At 40.9% G+C, this 20,012-nt stretch overlaps 1 protein-coding gene across 1 annotated transcript; it reads left to right on the forward strand.

The window, feature by feature from the left end:
- Window positions 1-9,627: 9,627 nt before the first annotated feature.
- On the forward strand, window positions 9,628-19,451 carry LOC146496744 (stonustoxin subunit beta-like). The gene is made up of 4 exons (XM_085144269.1): window positions 9,628-9,639; window positions 11,875-12,071; window positions 18,423-18,472; window positions 18,648-19,451. Exons 1-4 carry the CDS (start codon window positions 9,628-9,630, stop codon window positions 19,172-19,174), a joined length of 786 nt encoding a protein of 261 aa, XP_085000395.1. The 3' UTR covers window positions 19,175-19,451.
- The last annotated feature ends 561 nt before the right edge of the window (window positions 19,452-20,012 follow it).

A 20,012-nucleotide genomic window follows, 5' to 3' on the forward strand; every position in this document is an offset into this window, starting at 1 on the left:
CCTCTCTTGTGATCTTATCTGCAAAAGCATTCCCTAATGCAACTGGATCTTTCCCTCACCTGTGTGCTGCACAATTACAAACGGCAATTCTACTGGGCAATATTATTGCCTCCAGCAGATTTTGCAGGAGTTTGGTGTGTTCTACAGGCTTCCCTGTAGAGGCTGTCACACCTCGTCTCACCCACTGCACTGCAAAGAAATGTAATGTAGCAAATAGCAATTGGCTATCAGTGTATATTTTCTCTCTGCAGCTTTACACGCTTCCGTTAAAGCTACTATCTCTGCTGCTTAAGCAAATATGAAACATGCTAGTTGTCCTGCACAGATAACTTTCTCACTATCTACTACAGTAAAACCTGTTTTAGCCTGTCCCTCTGCTGTTGTAAAGCTCAAACCATCAAGAAACCAAACCTTCCCTCACCTAGTAGCACATATATTAAGTCATCCCTTGGCTTACACTCCTTCTCCACGTGCTCTCTACACTCATGAGAAGTGCCCTCTTCTTTTGTTGGCAAAAGGGCTGACGGATTCAGAATTGTGCACCATTTTATGGTTATGTGTGGTTGTGAGAGTAACGGTAACATTAAAGACAAGTGTCTTGCAGCTGACAGAAATGTCATTTTAGTCTGCAGTAGTAGACATCTACCTCATGTGGAACCAACAATGTCAAAAGGTGAAATAAACTATTTCCTGAAACATTGTACAGCTTAAGCTGCTGCACATACTGATCTCACACATGGAGGTAAAGCACAAGCAACTAGAGCTAATCTTTTAGGATAGTAAGTTACTGGCTTCATTTGTGGAAAAAGTGCTGTTGGTTATTTCACAGTCACCTGGCAATTGTGCTGTTCACAGAACCACAAGTCCATCGCTGGACCTCCTCTGCACTGTCACTTTTGGAGCTTGGCACGCTCCCTTCATCCTTCAGGTTCTCATGTTCCAACGCGGCTGAAGATTTAAGGCAGAGCACGTCGTACACCTTAGTTGTCTTCCTCAGTGTCAACGTCGAAAGTCTTCCACTCCTTATGGTTGTTTGCTGTGCAAATACTCCTCTTGATGATCTCCTGGAAGCCCATTAGCACAGCTCACTGTGCAATGTTTGCTGTGCTGAAGGTGATCTCTGATCCTCCTGAAGCCTCTCTCTTTCTATGAAGCGCCTTGAGGCGACTTTTGTTGTGATTTGGCGCTATATAAATAAAATTGAATTGAATTGAATTGAATCCTGGCCTCAGCTTCCATCTTGTGGACGAGCCCCTCAGCCACTCCTTCTCGTCATGGCACCTCACGACATCTGCAAATTAAAAAAATGACACTCCTCTCGCCACATGGCTTTTGCCATGTGTCAACTCCCCAATGAGACATGTACAAGAATGTTGCACATTCTCTCTAAAACAATCTCCAGGGTTTCCCACTTGGAGCAGCCATACTCCAAACCTGTAACCCTGTGTAAAAACATTAGTCAGCAGTTAAATGTTTAGCTTGTTTAACTCCCAGCTCCACCCAGAGCCTGTATCCTAGAAGACAAAGTCTTTAAGTTAAAACAACTTCACTTAGTCATGTGACCCAAGTTTCCTCCTGTGGTCGCCTCCTGTTCCTGCAACAGAGACACACACAGAGATATATCCACACCTTTGTCAGGTGGGGGTTAACTTCACACAATGGTGTTAAGTCAGTCAGTCTTGTCAGCTTTTGCCAGTCAGTTCCCCATTTTTTAAAATTTTCACTCATTTTTTATTCACTCATTCATTCTTTCTTTGCTGATAGTGGAAATTATCGTCGCATATAGTTTCCACTCTCAGCAAAACGATAACATTTCAAAAAGAAAATGAATTTAGACTGGATTTCCTCGTTGAATCTTTTTGGACAGGAACTTACTAATTGTCCCAGTTAGGTGGCTTTCTCCTGAGCCCATTTTAATTTTGGAGAAACTCACTTTGCAACCGTTCGCAACAACATGTTGTGTAGTTCTTCCTATTCAATGTTCGGATCTGCTTAGATGACAGAAAAATTATCAAACAAAACTTTTAGTGCACCATGAAAGTAACAAAATAAAACGAAATTAAAAAAAATAAAGGAAAGCAAAGGAAAGAAAGGCCTTGTTAAGTCATGACACCTGTTCTTCATTTCAGGGGGATAAATCATACCAAACCTAATTGGCAGGCTCAACTTAGTAACAAAAGACAAATCATCAGCCAGTTTAATCTCAAACATTCATCCAATCAGCCACACCACACACAACATACAGCATAACCCTGTTGTCGTATTAGATATGAGTTTAATCCCCAGGTCTGTGCTTCTTCACTCATTTAGGCCACAAACCCATTTTATTCAGTTTTCCTTTTTTCCCTTCATCATAAAACATGTGACATGTTGTCATGTACTTCATAAAACAAGTTTGTTCTTATGTATTCAGAGTTGTGTATCTGGGTTCAGGATACACTGGTACATCAAAACTAGGAAACTCAGTGTTTTAGAGTCTCCACTCTAACAAACTCCAACACATCCCATTCACTTCTGCTAAAATTCAGTCACCTTTCCTTAATCTAAGAACGATCAACTAATTTCCATACCAGCTATTAACACTAGGTTTACTAACCTGCGCAAATTTGCGTAACTTCCCTAAACCCAACACCCCCTAGAATTACTGTCTTTTTTATTTTCTGGTGCAAGTCCAGAGGTGTTAATCACCCCTGCTGAGATTTTCACAGGCCATCAGCTCGTTTCTCCTCCAGCTTTTGTTGTGCAAACCACCCATTATCCTTGAGGCCTGGCACATTTGCATTTGGCCACTCAGAGTTGCTCAGATCCAACTCAGGCCAAACCTCTGTGTTACAACTTTCAGAAATGCCTGCCGTATCTATACAAAATATCCCACACATTGACTGACCTGCAAATATAAAAGACAAACATTCACACCTCATTGCCATATTACATATGATATTTATATAAACCCATTTAGAGTGAAGTTCATGTAAATTTACCATTCTCTATTTGTTTATCTTCTGACAACGTAAGATTACAAGTGTGCTCCAAAGCTTCCTTTGCCTGTTAGACCTGGGAATGCTGCAGACCATCAGAGAGTGCACGGTACATCAAGCCCACAGAACAGAGCCGGACTGGAATTTGTCAGTTCATGAACTGATGGCATTCATTTCAATCCTGTTTGTAAGAGCAATCATGTGTCCTGTTGGTGCCATTGTGGATTGCTGGTCAGAAGGATTTCTGGTGCCAGTAATCAAAGAGACAATGCCCCGAGATAGATTCATTTCAATTATGTTACACCTTCGATTTGATGACAGGGACACGCGGGCAGACAAATTTGCGGCAATCTCCGACATCTGGACACGCTTCAACGAGAACTGTGCTAAGAGTTTCACTCCAGGAGAACACATGACCATAGATGAACAGCTGTTCCCTACCAAGGTTCGTTGTCCATTCACACAGTATATTGCAACCAAGCCAGACAAATTTGGGATCAAGTTCTGGATGACCACGGATTTGGACACCAAATATGTCTGCAGTGCATCTCCTTACTTGGGAAAGGACCCCAGTCGTCAGAAGGGAGAGAGGCTGGCAGAGAACGTGGTCATGAAACTGATGGAGCCGTTTTTGGATGATGGGAGAAATGTCACAACGGACAATTTCTTTACTTCACTGCCACTGTCGCACAAACTGCTGCAGCTCAAAACAACGTTACTGGGCACGGTGAATAAAGTCCGGCGTGAACTTCCTCAACTTGCAAAAGATACTGCAAAGCGAGAGGTATTCTCCACTTCAGTGCTTAGAAGTGGCGGTGTCTCCTTGACAATTTATGCACCTAAAAAAAATAAGACTGTGTGTGTTCTAAGTTCTATGCACCAAGACGTGATGATCGGTGACGACAGAAAGAGGAAACCCAACACGATAACAGACTATAACCACATGAAGGTATGTGAATGTGTGTATTTCACACCAGTGCTACAATGTTTTCTGATGTGTGCTATACAGGCCTATAGAAAAAAACATATACTCATGACTCTCTCTCTGCTTTTACAGTGTGGTGTAGACGTGTTGGACCAAATGGCACGGATGTATTCCGTAAGAGCAGCAACATGCAGGTGGCCAGTAGCGGTTTTCTACAATAAGCTGGACCTGGCGGCGGTGAATGCCTACATTTTGTACAAGGCATGTACAGGGTGGACAGGCAAAAGAAGATTGTTTCTGAGTCTTCTAGCTCAGCAACTTCGTTGCCGATTCATGCAGCTCAAGGAAATATTAGCACAGAGGCAGGCTGGTGAAGCTGCTGCAGCTGCTGTGCCAGGGACTGTAAAGACAACGCAGTGCCAGGTGCAAGAGAGCTGCAACAGGAATCGCAGCAGGTTTACCTGTGCCAAATGCAGGGATGATGGACACTGGGTCTGCAAACGCTGTAAAGTCTGAAACACTTTGAAATAAAACAGACTTGTGTACCCATATATTGTGAATGTGTGTCTTTTGTATGTAGGTTGTAACACAGAGGTTTGGCCTGCCTTGGATCTGAGTAAACAAATGCCAATGTTGCACAAACACACACACACACACACACACACACACACACACACACACACACACACACACACACACACACACACACACACACACACACACACACAGCAAATCTGCATTTATTTGTCCCACAAGTGGAAAATCTGCATTGTCATTGCAAAAAAGTGGACAGTGCAAGACAAAAGCAGCTAAATAAAAACTGTACAAAGAGCACGGTTTAGAAAGTGCACCATACAAACAATCTGGAAACATAAATATGGACACGTGTATTCAAAAATATTGGTGTGCGTATACACACACACATCTATATCTACATATATATATATATATATATATATATATATATATATAGATATAGATGTGTGTGTGTGTGTGTATAACTAGACTTTATGCATATTATGTAAGCTGTGGCTATATAAATATATGTACAACTCTGTGTATATGTGTTTATGGACAGGCATGCAATGTAGTGACAAGGATTGACAGGTTTTTTCTAAAAAAAAACCTGGTTTAGATCCGTCAGTTCTTGGCAATTTTAGACCAATCTCTAAGCTGCCATTTTTGTCTAAGGTTCTTGAGAAGATTGTCCTCCACCAATTATCCTCATTCTTAGACACGCATAATATTCTGGACAAATATCAGTCTGGTTTCAGGGCTTTCCACAGCACAGAGTCTGCTCTACTGAAGGTGTTCAATGATGTGCTTCTAGCTGCTGATTCTGGAAAAAGTACAGTTTTAATCCTTTTAGACCTGAGCGCAGCATTTGACACTGTCGACCACACAATCCTATTAAACCGTCTAAAGACATGTGTCGGCATTCAAGGTTCTGCTCTAAAATGGTTTGCCTCTTACCTAGAGAGCAGAACATATTCTGTGATGCTGGGTAACAAATACTCTTCCCCAGCTACACTAACCTGTGGAATACCTCAGGGCTCTATTCTGGGTCCGGTCTTATTCTCCTTATACATGCTCCCATTAGGCTCCATTTTTCAGAAACACCAGATCCCTTACCACTCTTATGCAGACGATACACAGTTCTATCTTTCTCTAAAACCAGGTGCTGATAGTACGCTGCAGAAAGTCTCAGAGTGTCTTAGCGACATACATTGCTGGATGTCTCTGAACCTTCTCAAACTAATTCATGACAAAACCGACATTATAATCTTCGGTAAGCAGGACTCTGTTAGTCTCATAAGAAACAATTTGGGCCCATTATCAGCTAATGTACATCCCCATGTAAAAAATCTTGGTTTCATTTTTGATTCCATTCTCAAGCTGGACAACCAAATAAATTCAGTTGTTTGTGGCAGTTTTTTCCAACTCAGGAGCATTTCTAAACTCAAAAATATCCTGTCATCTAAAGACCTGGAAACTGTTATCCATGCTTTCATATCGTCACGTGTTGACTATTGTAACTCTCTCTATTTAGGCATTTGTCACTCAAGCCTGTCACGCCTGCAACTTGTTCAAAATGCAGCCGCAAGGCTCCTGACGGGTACTAGAAAGAGAGAGAATATTACCCCGGTACTCGCATCTCTACATTGGGTACCAGTTAAACATAGAATTGATTTTAAGGTTTTATTATTTGTTTTTAAAGCCCTCCATGGTTTGGCTCCAGGTTACATTTCAGATCTTCTTAGCCTGCACTTGCCCACTCGATCTCTGCGCTCCTCCAGTCAGATGGTTTTATCAGTTCCACGCTCCCAGCTCAAATCTAGAGGTGACAGGGCTTTCTCCATTGCCGCCCCGAGACTCTGGAATAGTCTCCTCCCCTTCATAAAATTCTCTTCATCCTTGGAAGTCTTTAAATCAAATCTCAAGACCTACTTATTTTCCAAGGCTTTTGGATCTCTTTGATATTACATGTCTTACAATTCTTTTTTTTTTTTTTTTAATGTTTTCTTTCTATTTTAATTCTTTTATTATATTATCCCTCTGTTCAGCACTTTGGCCGACACTTGATGTCTTTCAAATGTGCTATATAAATACAGATGACTTGACTTGACTTGACTCTCTCTCTCTGTTTCTGAAAGGGGGATTGCAGTTGATTCTGGCTGAGAAACACCAAACACTCTTCATGTTATCAGTCATATTTCATCCCCACAAATATTTCTTTCTTTTGTGTCCACTGGGCAGGTTAGGGTGCAGGTGACCTGCAGAATCATGTCTGCCCCAGCTGGATACCTTTTCACACACACCGTGACATCAAACACATTCACACTCACTTCTGCTTTGCGCACAATCTCACTTCATTTGTCAACGATCTACACACCACGTGCTGCCCAATAAATACTTTGCAGTGTATTTCATCCCCTTTCAAGGCAGACTTACTCAGTTTATTCCCCATTACAAGACAACAAACTCTTCTATTTTTGGAGTGTATTTTTTATGTATCTGTATTATATTATACATACACATTAAAAGTCAATCTATGTCCAAAAAATGCACTCAGTTTACTTTTTAGTCACTATGAACATCATTCATTGTTCTCCCCCAGTAATTAAGGTTAGGATATGTATTTTTATTTCAATCCATTCTTCTTTTGCAGCATTTAAATAACATTTGTCAGATTTAATGGTTTTGTTACAGACTTTTCAAAAAAGTGTTTTGCTTTTCTTTCACAAATGTGGGGATTAAATTGTGTTAAAATGTACAAAACAGTGATGTCATGTTTTGTGACGAGGGCCCAAGCCCAGAGAGAATTTAAGAATAATATGATTTAAGACGGGTGACTATGGCTCAGGGGGTTGGGAAGCTCATCTGTAACCGGAGCGCTATATAAAGCGCTATATAAATGCAATACATTATTAATAATGAAGAAATTTGCAGACTTGCACAGAGATGGTAAAATTATGAAGACTCATAATGGAAACAAGTTCAGGGAGGAACAGGGTTTTAAATGCACCAAGGCGACAGTCAGAGAGAACTCGGGAAAACTGGAGATGTTTAGGGATGCAGGGACTGACAGAGACAGGGGAGAAGTCTCATCTTGATGAGTAAAATTTATCTTGCCTGGCTGAGCAGCTCTCTGGGTGCTCAGCACCCCCAAAGCTCTGATCCTAGAATTGTCCCTGATTCTAAACCTTCGTCTCGAGAGCAGAAGTGTAGGCCTTGAAGGCCTGTGGTACATAGCCGATTATTAGAGATAGGTTGATCATATATAAGATCGAAGAATTAATCAATGGCAGGACTTCTTTGAGCAGTTTTGTAGGAATGGGGTCTAAAAGACACGTTGATGGTTTGGAGGAAGTAATTATTGAAGATAACTCAGAAAGATCGATTGGAGAAAAAGAGTCTAACTTAACATTAATGGTACTAAGAGTAGCTGTAGATAATATTACATCTGTGGGATGATTATTGGTAATTTTTTCTCTAATGATAAAAATTTTATTTGTGAAGAAGTTCATGAAGTCGTCACTAGTTAATGTTAAAGGGATGGTTGGCTCAACAGAGCTCTGACTTTTTGTCAGCCTGGCTACAGTGCTGAAGAGAAACCTGGGGTTGTTCTTATTTTCTTCAATCAGTGATGAGTAGTAAGCTGTTCTGGCTTTGCGGAGGGCTTTCTTATAAAGCAGCAAACTATTTCTCCAGGCTAAATGATGATCCTCTAAATTTGTGACACGCCATTTCCTCTCCAGATTACGAGTCATCTGCTTTAGGGTACGTGTTTGAGAATTATACCACGGAGTCAGGTACTTCTGATTAGAGACCTTAGTTTTCACTGGAGCTACAGTATCCAGAGTCGTACGTAGTGAGGAGGTGAAATTATTAACAAGATAATCGACCTCTGTTGGGGTAGCGTTCAGATAGCTGCTCTGCTCTGTGTTGGTACAGGGCATTGACGATGATAACAGTGGCTGGATTATATTCTTAAACTTAGTTACAGCGCTTTCAGAAAGACATCTACTTTGATAAAGTCCACTCTCCACTGCTGCGTAATCAATTATTGTAAATGTAAATGTTATCAAGAATTGATCAGACAGGAGAGGGTTTTCAGGAAACACTGTTAAATGTTCAGTTTCTATGCCATATGTTAAAACAAGATCTAGAGTGTGATTAAAGTGGTGGGTGGGTTCTTTTACATTTTGAGAGAAACCAATTGAGTCTAACAACAGATTAAATGCCATGTTGAGGCTGTCATTTTTAGCATCAACATGGATGTTAAAATCACCCACAATAATTATTTTATCTGAGCTCAGAACTAAATTAGATATAAAGTCTGAGAAATCAGACAGAAACTCTGTGTAAGGCCCAGGTGGACGATAGATGATAACAAGTAAGACTGGTTTCTGAGTTTCACAGCTGGGGTGGACAAGGGTTTTAAATGCACCAAGGCGACAGTCAGAGAGAACTCGGGATAACTGGAGACGTTTAGGGATGCAGGGACTGACATAGACAGGGGAGAAGTCTCATCTTGATGAGTAAAATTTATCTTGCCTGTCATCTCGTTTGTTTTATCAGTCTTGAGGGTAAGGTTGTTGTCCTCACACCATGACACCTGACCGGCCACCTCTCTCCTGTAAGCCACTTCGTCCCCTCCAGTGATGCGACCAAACCTGCAGTATCATCTGCAAACTTCAGTATGGTGTTATCCCTAGTGGAAGTGACACAGTACAAGGTGTAGAGGATGCAACTGAGGACGCAACCCTGTGGAACACAGTGCTGAGGATGTACATATGTAAAATCCATAACAAGAAAAAATGAATTTAGTTCTGTGTGTGATGTGAAGTTATAGTTTGTTTTACAAATATGGAAGGTTTACAGTTGACAGTTTAACATGCTGCCTGTTTTATTAGCTTGGTTCATATAGAATTAACTCGTTTGACTTGTAGTAAACCATTCTTACTGTGTGATTTAAAACTTGTGACCAAACTCACACACAAAGAAAATTTCTCAACACATCACGTGAGTCTATACCTTCAGCTCAGCTCATCCTGAAAACCTTCTACTTCAGAGAGAGAAAGAATTACTGCCTTGTTTTCTGCTAAGCTGATACCTAGAGATTTACATCCCTGATAAGCACAATGAGTCTCACTATCTGCTTAAAGTCTCGCATGAACTTAAAATGGCCCCACTGTGTATGTGTATTTGTGTGATAGTATCATGGTCCACGGGGTAGACTGAGTGGAGAGAGTGAGGTGGACTCAGGAGCAGACACAGGCGAGGAGGCGGAACAGAACTTTGAACAAAAAGCCTTTATTGTGGCTCATACAAAGGAAGACAAAACAGCAAAGACAGTGGCTAACCTAAACTAGAACCTAAACTGGAGAACACTAGAAGTGACTATGAAGAGTGACTAAGGCAACTGTGAACAGGACTCTGTGCGAGTGCATGAAAACTATGACTACATGACAAGAACTGAGGTCATTGTACTCGGCCCTGAAAATCTTAGAAATATGGTATCTAACCAGATTCTTACTCTGGATGGCATTACCTTGGCCTCCAGTAACACTGTGAGGAACCTTGGAGTCATCTTTGACCAGGACATGTCCTTCAACGCACATATTAAACAAATATGTAAGACTGCTTTCTTCCATTTGTGCAACATCTCTAAAATTAGAAATATCCTGTCTCAGAGTGACGCTGAAAAACTAGTTCATGCATTTATTACTTCCAGGCTGGACTACTGCAATTCATTGTTATCAAGATGCCCTGAAAACTCCCTGAAAAGCCTTCAGCTAATCCAAAATAATGCAGCACGAGTCCTGACAGGGACTAGAAAGAGAGAGCAGATTTCTCCTATTTTGGCTTCCCTTCATTGGCTTCCTGTTAAATCCAGAATTGAATTCATAATCCTGCTCCTCACATACAAGGTCTTAAATAATCAGGCCCCATCTTATCTTAATGACCTTGTAGTACCATATCACCCTATTAGAGCACTTCGCTCTCACTCTGCAGGCTTACTTGTTGTTCCTAGAGTATTTAAAAGTAGAATGGGAGGGAGAGCCTTCAGTTTTCAGGCCCCTCTTCTGTGGAACCAGCTTCCAGTTTGGATTCAGGAGACAGACACTATCTCTACTTTCAAGATTAGGCTTCAAACTTTCCTTTTTGCTAAAGCATATAGTTAGGGCTGGACCAGGTGACCCAGAATCCTCTCTTAGTTATGCTGCAATAGACGTAGGCTGCCGGGGGATTCCCATGATGCATTGAGCTTTTTCTTTACAGTCACCTTTCTCACTCACTATGTGTTAACAGACCTCTCTGCATTGAATCATATCTGGTATTAATCTCTGGCTCTCTTCCACAGCATGTCTTTCATCCAGTTTTCCTTCTCTCACCCCAACCGGTCGCAGGTGATGGCCCCGCCCCTCCCTGAGCCTGGTTCTGTCGGAGGTTTCTTCCTGTTAAAAGGGAGCTTTTCCTTCCCACCTTCGCCAAAGTGCTTGCTAATAGGGGGGTCATATGATTGTTGGCTCTGTATTATTTCTCTGTATTGTTGTAGGATCTACTGTACAATATAAAGCACCTTGAGGCGACTATTGTTGTGATTTGGCGCTATATAAATAAAATTGAATTGAATTGAATAGAACAAACATCAATATGACCTTGCACATAATCCTGAAACTATACTACCTGACTTGACACGAGGGATGCAACACAGACAACGTGACCCTAATAAATGGGAAACACAGGGCTTAAATACACTGAGGGATAACAAGGGGAATCAGACACAGAAGCAGAACACAGCTGGGAGTAATCTGACATGACAAGACCAAGGGGAAGCAAAACTCAATACACTGACATAGGACATAGACTTTCAAAGTAAAACAGGAAACATAACAGATGTGGACTTGACTAGGGGATGAAGCTGACAGGGGAGACAGCAACCATGAAACACAGAAACCAAAAGACCAGAAAAGATAAACACTGACAAAAATCAAAGATCAATAATGATACAAAACTCAAAACACTGGGTCACCAACCCAGGACCATGACAGATAGAGCATAAGGTCCATTTGTGGTGCGCATGCATACAACTGGTGACAATGTAATTCTACAATTACTGAAATGATAGTTTGTGTTTTGTTCTTGTCTCTCTGAGCTCATCTCTTCTCTTTCCCCTCACCCTGCAATCAGTCACCTCCGGGAGCCTGTTTTCACTGGGAGGATCTTTGTGTCAAAGGGAATTCTTCCATCCCACCATCACCAAGTGCTGCTCGCAGTGGATTGTCTGATGTTTGGGGCTTTCTCTCTAATATTGGGGGCTGTTACCTTACACTGTTAAACAGCTTCAGACGACTGTTGTTGTCTGTTGGGAATTGTGACTTATAAATTAAGTTACATTTGAATGGATGTAAATGGATAGATGTTATTGTATGTGACAAAGAAAAAACAATTGTTGACAGATAGATTGTTGTTTTGTGTGTCTGCAGTCTGTCAGGCTGTCTGATCACCGAGGAAGGCTGTACTTCTCTGGCCTCAGCTCTGAGCTCCAACCCCTCCCATCTGAGAGAGCTGGAGCTGAGCTACAATCATCCAGGTGACTCAGGAATAAAGCTGCTGTCGGCTGGACTAAAGGATCCAGGCTGGAGACTGGACACTCTCAGGTATGGAGAGAATGTCTGATAGAGGAGGAAGAGCTGGAAACATTTCCTGTGTCTTTCACTCACTTCCTGTTTGTTTCACGCAGATGAGACATGAACAATCACACATGAAGGAATATTTCCAGGGACAGACACACTAGCCTAGCTGGATAGTACATGGATATTTATGTAGGGGGTCTCCAAGGAGTCTGTTTGCAGGAATATTAATGATAACTCATAAGTCATGTTGAGAGTTTTATTACGGATAGCGCTATCAAAAATTTATATGGCAACATGACATTTGGTTATTTGGGAAGAGGGGAAAGTTTTAGGGATGACACCGGCCAGACAGAGGGAGTGAACGAATGAAAGAGAGAGAGCAAATTTTGAAACGTGAGAGATTTGTGATGTTTAGCGTGTTTGGAGGCTATAGTTATTGTGTAGTTAGTGTGTAGTGTAGTCGTACTAGTGTTTTGTGTGTCAGTTCTATAGTGAACGTCACAGTTGCTGCCTTAATGCCACCAAAGGCAAATTGCAGTGTAAACGCTGCCTCCACATGGAAAACAGGAGTGATCCACCTCCTGCTGTCAGACCTGCAGGTTTATCCCTGTGCTGTTCTCCTCTGTCTGATAGTGGACACAAACTATTTTTTGCAGTGGCACAAATCATTTGTGTGCCTTCTTATTTGATGTAGAACACCTGATTGTTCTGTTAATAGTTTTAAATGGTTATGTAAAAATCACCTGAGGCCACGGCTGCATTTTTAGGTAATGTTACGTCCCCCACACCATGGTGGAGGCAAAGGCAGGAAGGAGACAGCAACACCGGACAACCACAATCAATGAAGGAGGAGGACAAAAGGACAGTTCAGAATCAGGCAGGATTTTTTGGTTGCTTGCCTTGATAGTCAAACTTAACAAAAGAAAAAGGTGGGGGAGGAGGACTGGGCGGTTGAGCCAAATCAAAGAAATTATTAAAACAAAAAGAGGTCAATAGCTTCCAGGGCCTAACTAAAACAAAAATGCAAAACAAAAAGCCTACCTAGCTACTCGACAAAAGGTCAGTGAAAACATATAAAAGTGGGATCAACCGCATAACCTGACATGACTATATACCACCCTCTAGTGTTCAGCAAAATAAATAGCTCTGACAAAATACATGGGCATGACTTGCCCAAATGACTGACACGCGAAAATGGACAAGTGGTTAACAAGAAAAAAAGGCCCTACCACAGAGACACCGGCCACCACAACAACCAATCAGCTCATATCTGAAGATGCATTCTCCAGTGACCGCACAGGTGATTGTTCAACAACAATGTGTTAGTCAGATTTGGATGCTAACACAGATGTATCTGTGGTTACTAGCCAAGTGGCTAGCATAGCTGCAGCCATTCATGTGGAAAGTGATGAAGTGTCTGATGCGGAGCGTCAAAGTGGGAGAAAGCATGACAGCTCGGACTGTAACACAACCTCGTCAAAGAAGCGCAAATATGATGACAATTATATTTTGTTGGGGTTCAGTGTATAAATATTGGTGGATTTTCCCGGCCACAATGTGTTATTTGTGCAAAAGTATTGTCTCAGAACTCAATGAAACCTTCACTTTTGCGCAGACATTTAGAGACAAATCATCCCCATTTGAAAAATAAACCAAGAGAATATTTTGAGCAACAGCTAAAATCACTTTCAACAAGTAAAACCTGCATTCAAGTGCCAGATCTTATGAATAAAAACAGACTACAAGCATCTTACATGGTCAGTTACAGAGTGGCTAAAACCAACAAACCCCACACTATTGTGGAGGACCTCTGTTACGGATTCAAATATTGGGGATGGATACAAGAGGAAAACCAAAAATAACCACACTGGTCCGGCCGGGTCAAGTCAAACGATGATTTAATGAACACACGCGTGGGAGATGGACACCATACAGCAGACAGCATCAGATCTCAAAATGGTGGAGCCTTGATCAAACTCTTATAGCCTCTAGTGGCCCCCACCTAATCATAAAAGCCTAAACATTCACATTCTTTTCTCACACAGCGCCTAAGCTACGACCTTGGCTCCCTGTTTATCTGCTCCTGCTGAGATGGGGCAGTATGCTCTGTTCTCTTCTAACCAGACAAATAAGGTGATGACTTTCTGTGAACAGTATTTTCTTGTAACTCAGCAGTATAATGCATCATAAAACAATATCATTCATTCACAATAAATCAACAGTCTAATATAATGCAAATCAGTTTACCAAATGTAATAGTTATCACCTTCTTCTAATTCAGGAGAATAATGCAAACTAAAACTACATAATAATTCACAATCTTTAATTAGGGGTCTAACATGGCATAAAATAATATCATAATCCGACACCTCATTCTCCCTTCTGCTTTAGATATGGCAGGGACAATATTGGCGGAAAAGGCAAAAAGACGATACAGTCCATTCCATCATCAAACAATACTGTCTCACGGCGCATCAATGCAATGTCAGAAAATGTTTTACAGCAGCTACTTCTGTGCATACGCCACAGTGAATTTTATGCAATACAGCTAGATGAGTCCACGGATGTGGCTGGCCTGGCGCATCTCCTCGTATATGTGCGCTACATTCATGAAGGAACCATCAAGGAGGACATGCTGTTCTGTAAACCGCTGGAAGAAAGGACAACTGCCGCAGATATTTTTCAAAAGCTGGACACATTCATGAACACACATGGACTCATGTGGGACAGATGTGTTGGCATCTGTACTGATGACGCACGGGCCATGACTGGGAGACACGGAGGTGTGGTTTCGCGTGTGCAAGCAGTCGCGCCAGATGCCTCTTGCAGCATCCACCGAGAGGCACTTGCTGCAAAGGGAATACCTGTCCGTTTGAAACATGTTTTGGACACAAGTGTAAAAATAGTTAACTTTGTGAAAGCCAGGCAGCTGAACTCCCGCTTATTTGCTGCGTTGTGCAATGAGATGGGCAGCGAGCATGAGACATTATTACTCCACACAGAGGTTCGCTGGCTATCTAGAGGGAAAGTGCTGACCCGTTTCTTTGAGCTGAGGGATAAACTTAAAGTTTTCTTCAGTAACCATCCCTTTGAGCTGTCTGAACATTTGCATGATGAAGAGTACCTTACGTGCCTGACTTATCTGTGTGATATATTTTCTCGTCTGAACGAGCTCAATCTCGGATTACAAGGCGTTTCTGCAACTATATTCAATGTTCAAGATAAAGTTGAGGCCATGATAAAGAAGTTAAACCTATGGAAGAACTGCATGGATACAAACAACACTGAAGTCTTTCCCGTGCTGCATGATTTTCTGTGCTCTAATGATCTCACACTATCAAAAAGCGTAAAGCGCGAATGTAACGTGCACCTTGAGGAGCTGGCGGTGCAGTTATGCCGATACTTCCCAGAGACGGACGGCTCAAATGATTGGATACGTCACCCGTTCACCGCTGTGCCTACTTAGTTATCACCGTCTAACCAGGAGAGCCTAATTGAGATCGCCAGAGATGGATCTCTAAAATTGGAACACGCTCAAAAGACCCTGGCGGATTTCTGGATAGGACTGCGCACTGAACAGCCCACGCTGGCTAAGCGCACTGTCAATGCCTTTCGCCACCACATACTTATGCAAAAGGGGATTTTCTGCTTTAACAAACATGAAAACAAAATACAAATCAAGACTTTGTGTGGAAAACGATTTAAGACTCAGCCTTTCCCAAATTGAGCCAAACATTGAAGAGCTGTTTTCCTCTGCTCAAGCACATCCATCACATTAAATAAAGTTCTGTTTAATGAAAGTTCATATATGGCCTTTATGCTCTCGACAAAACGGTGAATTCTAATAAATCTTTTGATACACTGCTAATATTAAGTAGTAAAGTTCATTATTAAAATTCTGTCATTACTAAAATATATTAATATATTTATTTGGTGGCGAGAAATAATCGACTGTGCAGTATTTATTTTTATGCATGCGGTATTGCAATGTATTTATAGACACTAATTAAGTCGTTCGTAGCAGGGGGTATGCGGCTGAGGGTGACATGTCTCAAGGGGTACGTGGCTGGAAAAAGATTGGGAAGCACTGGTCTATTTGATTCACGTTTTATTGTTTATTTTATTTTATTTTCACTTGCTAAATACGGGACAGACTTGACTGGGGAAAAGAAAGGGGAGAAAGAAAGAGGGAAAGAAAAACAGCGGGGACACAAAATAAAAATATAATATAAATATAAATAACAATAATAATAACAAAATAAGCAGACAAAAAATACAAATATCAATCACCTGGATCACCTGTTGAGAAAGAAAAAAGAGAAAACAAGCAGGAAAAAAAGAGCAATATAATAAACAACATCATCACGATGATCTATGGGAATATATCAGTAAATACTAAATATTAAACATTATTGTGCAGCACATAAGATCGAGAGCGCACAGTGTGCTTTGAGGTAGCAACCAAAAAGGGTGTAATTTGTGTGTGTGAGCACCCGTGTGTACACCTATGAGCATGGACGCGTTTGTTTTTAAAAGGTTCCTTCATGTAATGATCTGCTAGAGGGTGTGGGGGGGGCCACAGCCCCGTCCTCCAGGGCATGAAGCAGGTATGGATGTTTTTAAAAGTCATGTTTGACTTCATGCTTTTCTGAATAGTTTCTGGGATGCTTAGGACTCAAATTGCACTGCTTTAAATAGTTTATTTTGATGCACATACTGTTTTCTTTGCAAATTTGAATTATAGGATTTATTTTCGTTTCTTCTGCAGTATATAAAAATTGGTGTATCTCAAAAATAAAACTATGAAGACACTCAATATAAATTTACTGTTGTTGTAAACTATTTTTGTAACTTTTTTTATTTAAAGTTTTGAGGGATAAGCCTCTTAAGTTTCTCTTGGTATAAATATATGTAAAAAACAAAAACGATTTTCTTTTTTTTTTAGTTTATTGCACTTTTTTGCAATTTATGTAGTTACTATGGACTTAATGCATACATATTATCAGCATGTGAAAATATAAAGTAGGCTCTGGCTGACTTTTTTCTATGGTAGGTCTTAAAGGGTTAAACTCTGCAGCCTGTGTATAGGGTACCTCAGCTTACCTGTCCAGCCTCTATTGAGCCCGATTCTTTGATCCCCATGATAGAACAGAGGAAACCCAACTCAGGAGTGGTCAAAACATTTATAATTCTTTATTCAATCATCTTCCGGAAGAGAGAGCCACGCACAGCCCAAAGCCAATTGCAGAATCTCTAAAATTAGAAGCTAAAAATGTGTCTCATATAGGTGTTATTTTGGTACTTTACATGTCACACATAGTTTTGATATAAACAACTCCTTATATGTCACTTGTTCTGCTTTTTCTGTCTGGTTTCCTGTATTTATTAATATGCTTGTACAGCTCTACACTAACTTCCTGTTTTTCAGTCTGGCTGAGCACTTATTTTGTGAGTCAAAACTGGCTTTGCTTTACAAGCCTTTATTATTAAAATGCATAAAACAATATAATCATAAAATAAGCACTAAGAATATATATTTATTTTTTAACACCTCCCACCACACTCTCTCAAAATACACAGAATCTTTCAAACAAATGTTTGCCATAAGGCAGAAGCCAGCAGCCACCAGCTGGCCAGAGAGCTGCTTAGTTGTAGTGATCCCCGGAGAGTGATTGGCCAACTGTGCCCAGCCAATAAACACATGCCAATCAACTTTGAACTGGCCAATAGGTGGAGGCTTCACACCTGAAAGATAGAAAAACATAAAAGCAAAGCCACATTTCTTGGCACGTAACAGTAAATAGTTCAAAACTTGTGCATAATTTTTTAAAATGTAAAACTTATATTTGATTTTGAAGTTATGAAAATGATTCGTTAAACATGTTTGTGGTTTTATTGAAAAATATCACTTTTTTTCTACTCTGATATTTTCTACAATGACTCGAGATATTGTGTTGATGAATCAGTCAGAGCTAATCCAAAGATATAACCCTGTGCAGTCTGGAGAAATGGCCATCATCCAGTCTGTCCTGTTTACATCAATCACTGTCTGGTTGGCCTCAGTAAACATGACAGTACCAGACAATAAGGTTTCTGTGCTGTCTTTCCTCCACCCAGGACCTGTAAAGGTCCAGAATGAGGTAATTGGACAAACACATCTCTACAGACCTTTCACATCATGGAGATAAACTGTTCACATTTCTTCCTTCAGGCAGACGATACAGAGTGTTGTTAACAAAAAAACAGACACTACAGACAATTCATTCCCCCGGGCTTTCACTGTGATGAACACTGTGAATGTTCATGTGTATGAGAGCCATGTAATGTCCATGTGTGCATGCTGACTGTGCTGGTCTGACCCCCTCCTCCTTTCAGGGTGGAACCTGCTGGAGTCCGATGGTTGAGACCAGGAGGTCTGAGGAAGTGTAAGTGTGTTTTTAATGTGATTCATGAAAACAAAGCAGCACACATTCAACCATCTTCAAACTGTCACATCACTCATTCACATCTCTGATGTCAGGAATCATCATCAAAGTGTCAATCAATGAACAGATGATGGATCAATAACTGCAGCTGGATTGTGTTTGTTCTCTCCATCAGATTCCTGTCAACTCACAATCGACACAAACACAGTAAACACAAACCTCCAACTGTCTGACAACAACAGGAAGGTGACACACGTGGAGGAGGTTCAGTCATATCCTGATCATCCAGACAGATTTGATCACTGGGCTCAGCTGCTGTGTAGAAATGGTCTGACTGGTCGCTGTTACTGGGAGGTTGAGTGGAGAAGAGGAGTTTATATATCAGTAAGTTACAGAAGAATCAGAAGGAAAGGAGAGAGTAATGACTGTGGGTTTGGGTGGAACGATCAGTCCTGGAGTCTGTGGTGCTATAGTGGTGCTCCTCGTTATGTCCTCCACAATAACGAACGGATATCCATATCCTCCTCCTCTGTCTCTAACAGAGTAGCAGTGTATGTGGACTGTCCTGCTGGCACTCTGTCCTTCTACAGAGTCTCCTCTGACACTCTGATCCACCTCCACACCTTCAACACCACATTCACTGAAACTCTTTATCCTGGGTTTTGGTTCTTGTCTGATGGTTCCTCAGTGTCCCTGTGCTGAGTGGGTGTAAAGAGTGTCTCCTGTTAGAGAAACATTCTGACTGTTGAACAGATAGTTCAGTCTGTACATGTCTGTCTCTTTCACTCACAAACACGTTTTCAGATTCATGGATTCAATCAGTTGATTTTTCAAATTGTTCTAAATGATTCCTTATAAACTTCTTCCTCTTCAGTCCTTTAAAGACAGAAGCTCCCATTATTCAAGGATCCACATGTTTCTTTCTGACTTTTTCCACTCAAAGCTTCACAGTGAATATCAGTATGTTGTGTTTATTTTTTATTTTTTTTGCTGTTTTCCATTTGGCTCTTTTGCCATCAGAATTATTGTCTAAAGGCAAAGAAAGATGCCCAACGGATTTACTTTACCAAATGGACCATCCCAGCCTTGCCTTAATGGTCTATTTGATTTACCTTTTATTGTCTATTTTATTTTTTATTTTCACTTGCTAGATACGGGACAGACTTGAATGAGGAAAAGAAAAGGAAGCAAGAAAGAGGGAAAAAAACAGCGAAGAAGAGGGACGGGTGAGAAGGGCAAAAAAACAAAAACCAACAAAATAAGCAGACAAAAATACATATATCAATCGCCTGGATCACCTGTTGAAAAAGAAAAAAGAAAACAAGCATTTAACAAGGGATAAACAACATCATGATGATCTATGGGAATATAACAGTAAATACTAAGTGTTAAGCATTATTGTGAAGCACGTAATATTGACAGCGCACAGTGTGCTTCGAGGTAGGAGCCAAAAAGGGTGTAGTTTGTGTGTGTGAGCACCCGTGTGTACACCTGTGAGCATGAACGCGCTTGTTTTTAAAAGGTTCCTTCATGTAATGAT

Source organism: Neolamprologus multifasciatus, chromosome 19 (assembly GCF_963576455.1).
Source record: "Neolamprologus multifasciatus chromosome 19, fNeoMul1.2, whole genome shotgun sequence".
NCBI lineage: Eukaryota > Metazoa > Chordata > Actinopteri > Cichliformes > Cichlidae > Neolamprologus > Neolamprologus multifasciatus.

Coding starts and splice junctions, on each gene's coding strand:
- LOC146496744 (XM_085144269.1), top strand. Junction 12,072..18,422: donor TGGAGACTGGACACTCTCAG/GTATGGAGAGAA, acceptor TCCTCCTTTCAG/GGTGGAACCTGCTGGAGTCC. Junction 18,473..18,647: donor ACCAGGAGGTCTGAGGAAGT/GTAAGTGTGTTT, acceptor TCTCTCCATCAG/ATTCCTGTCAACTCACAATC.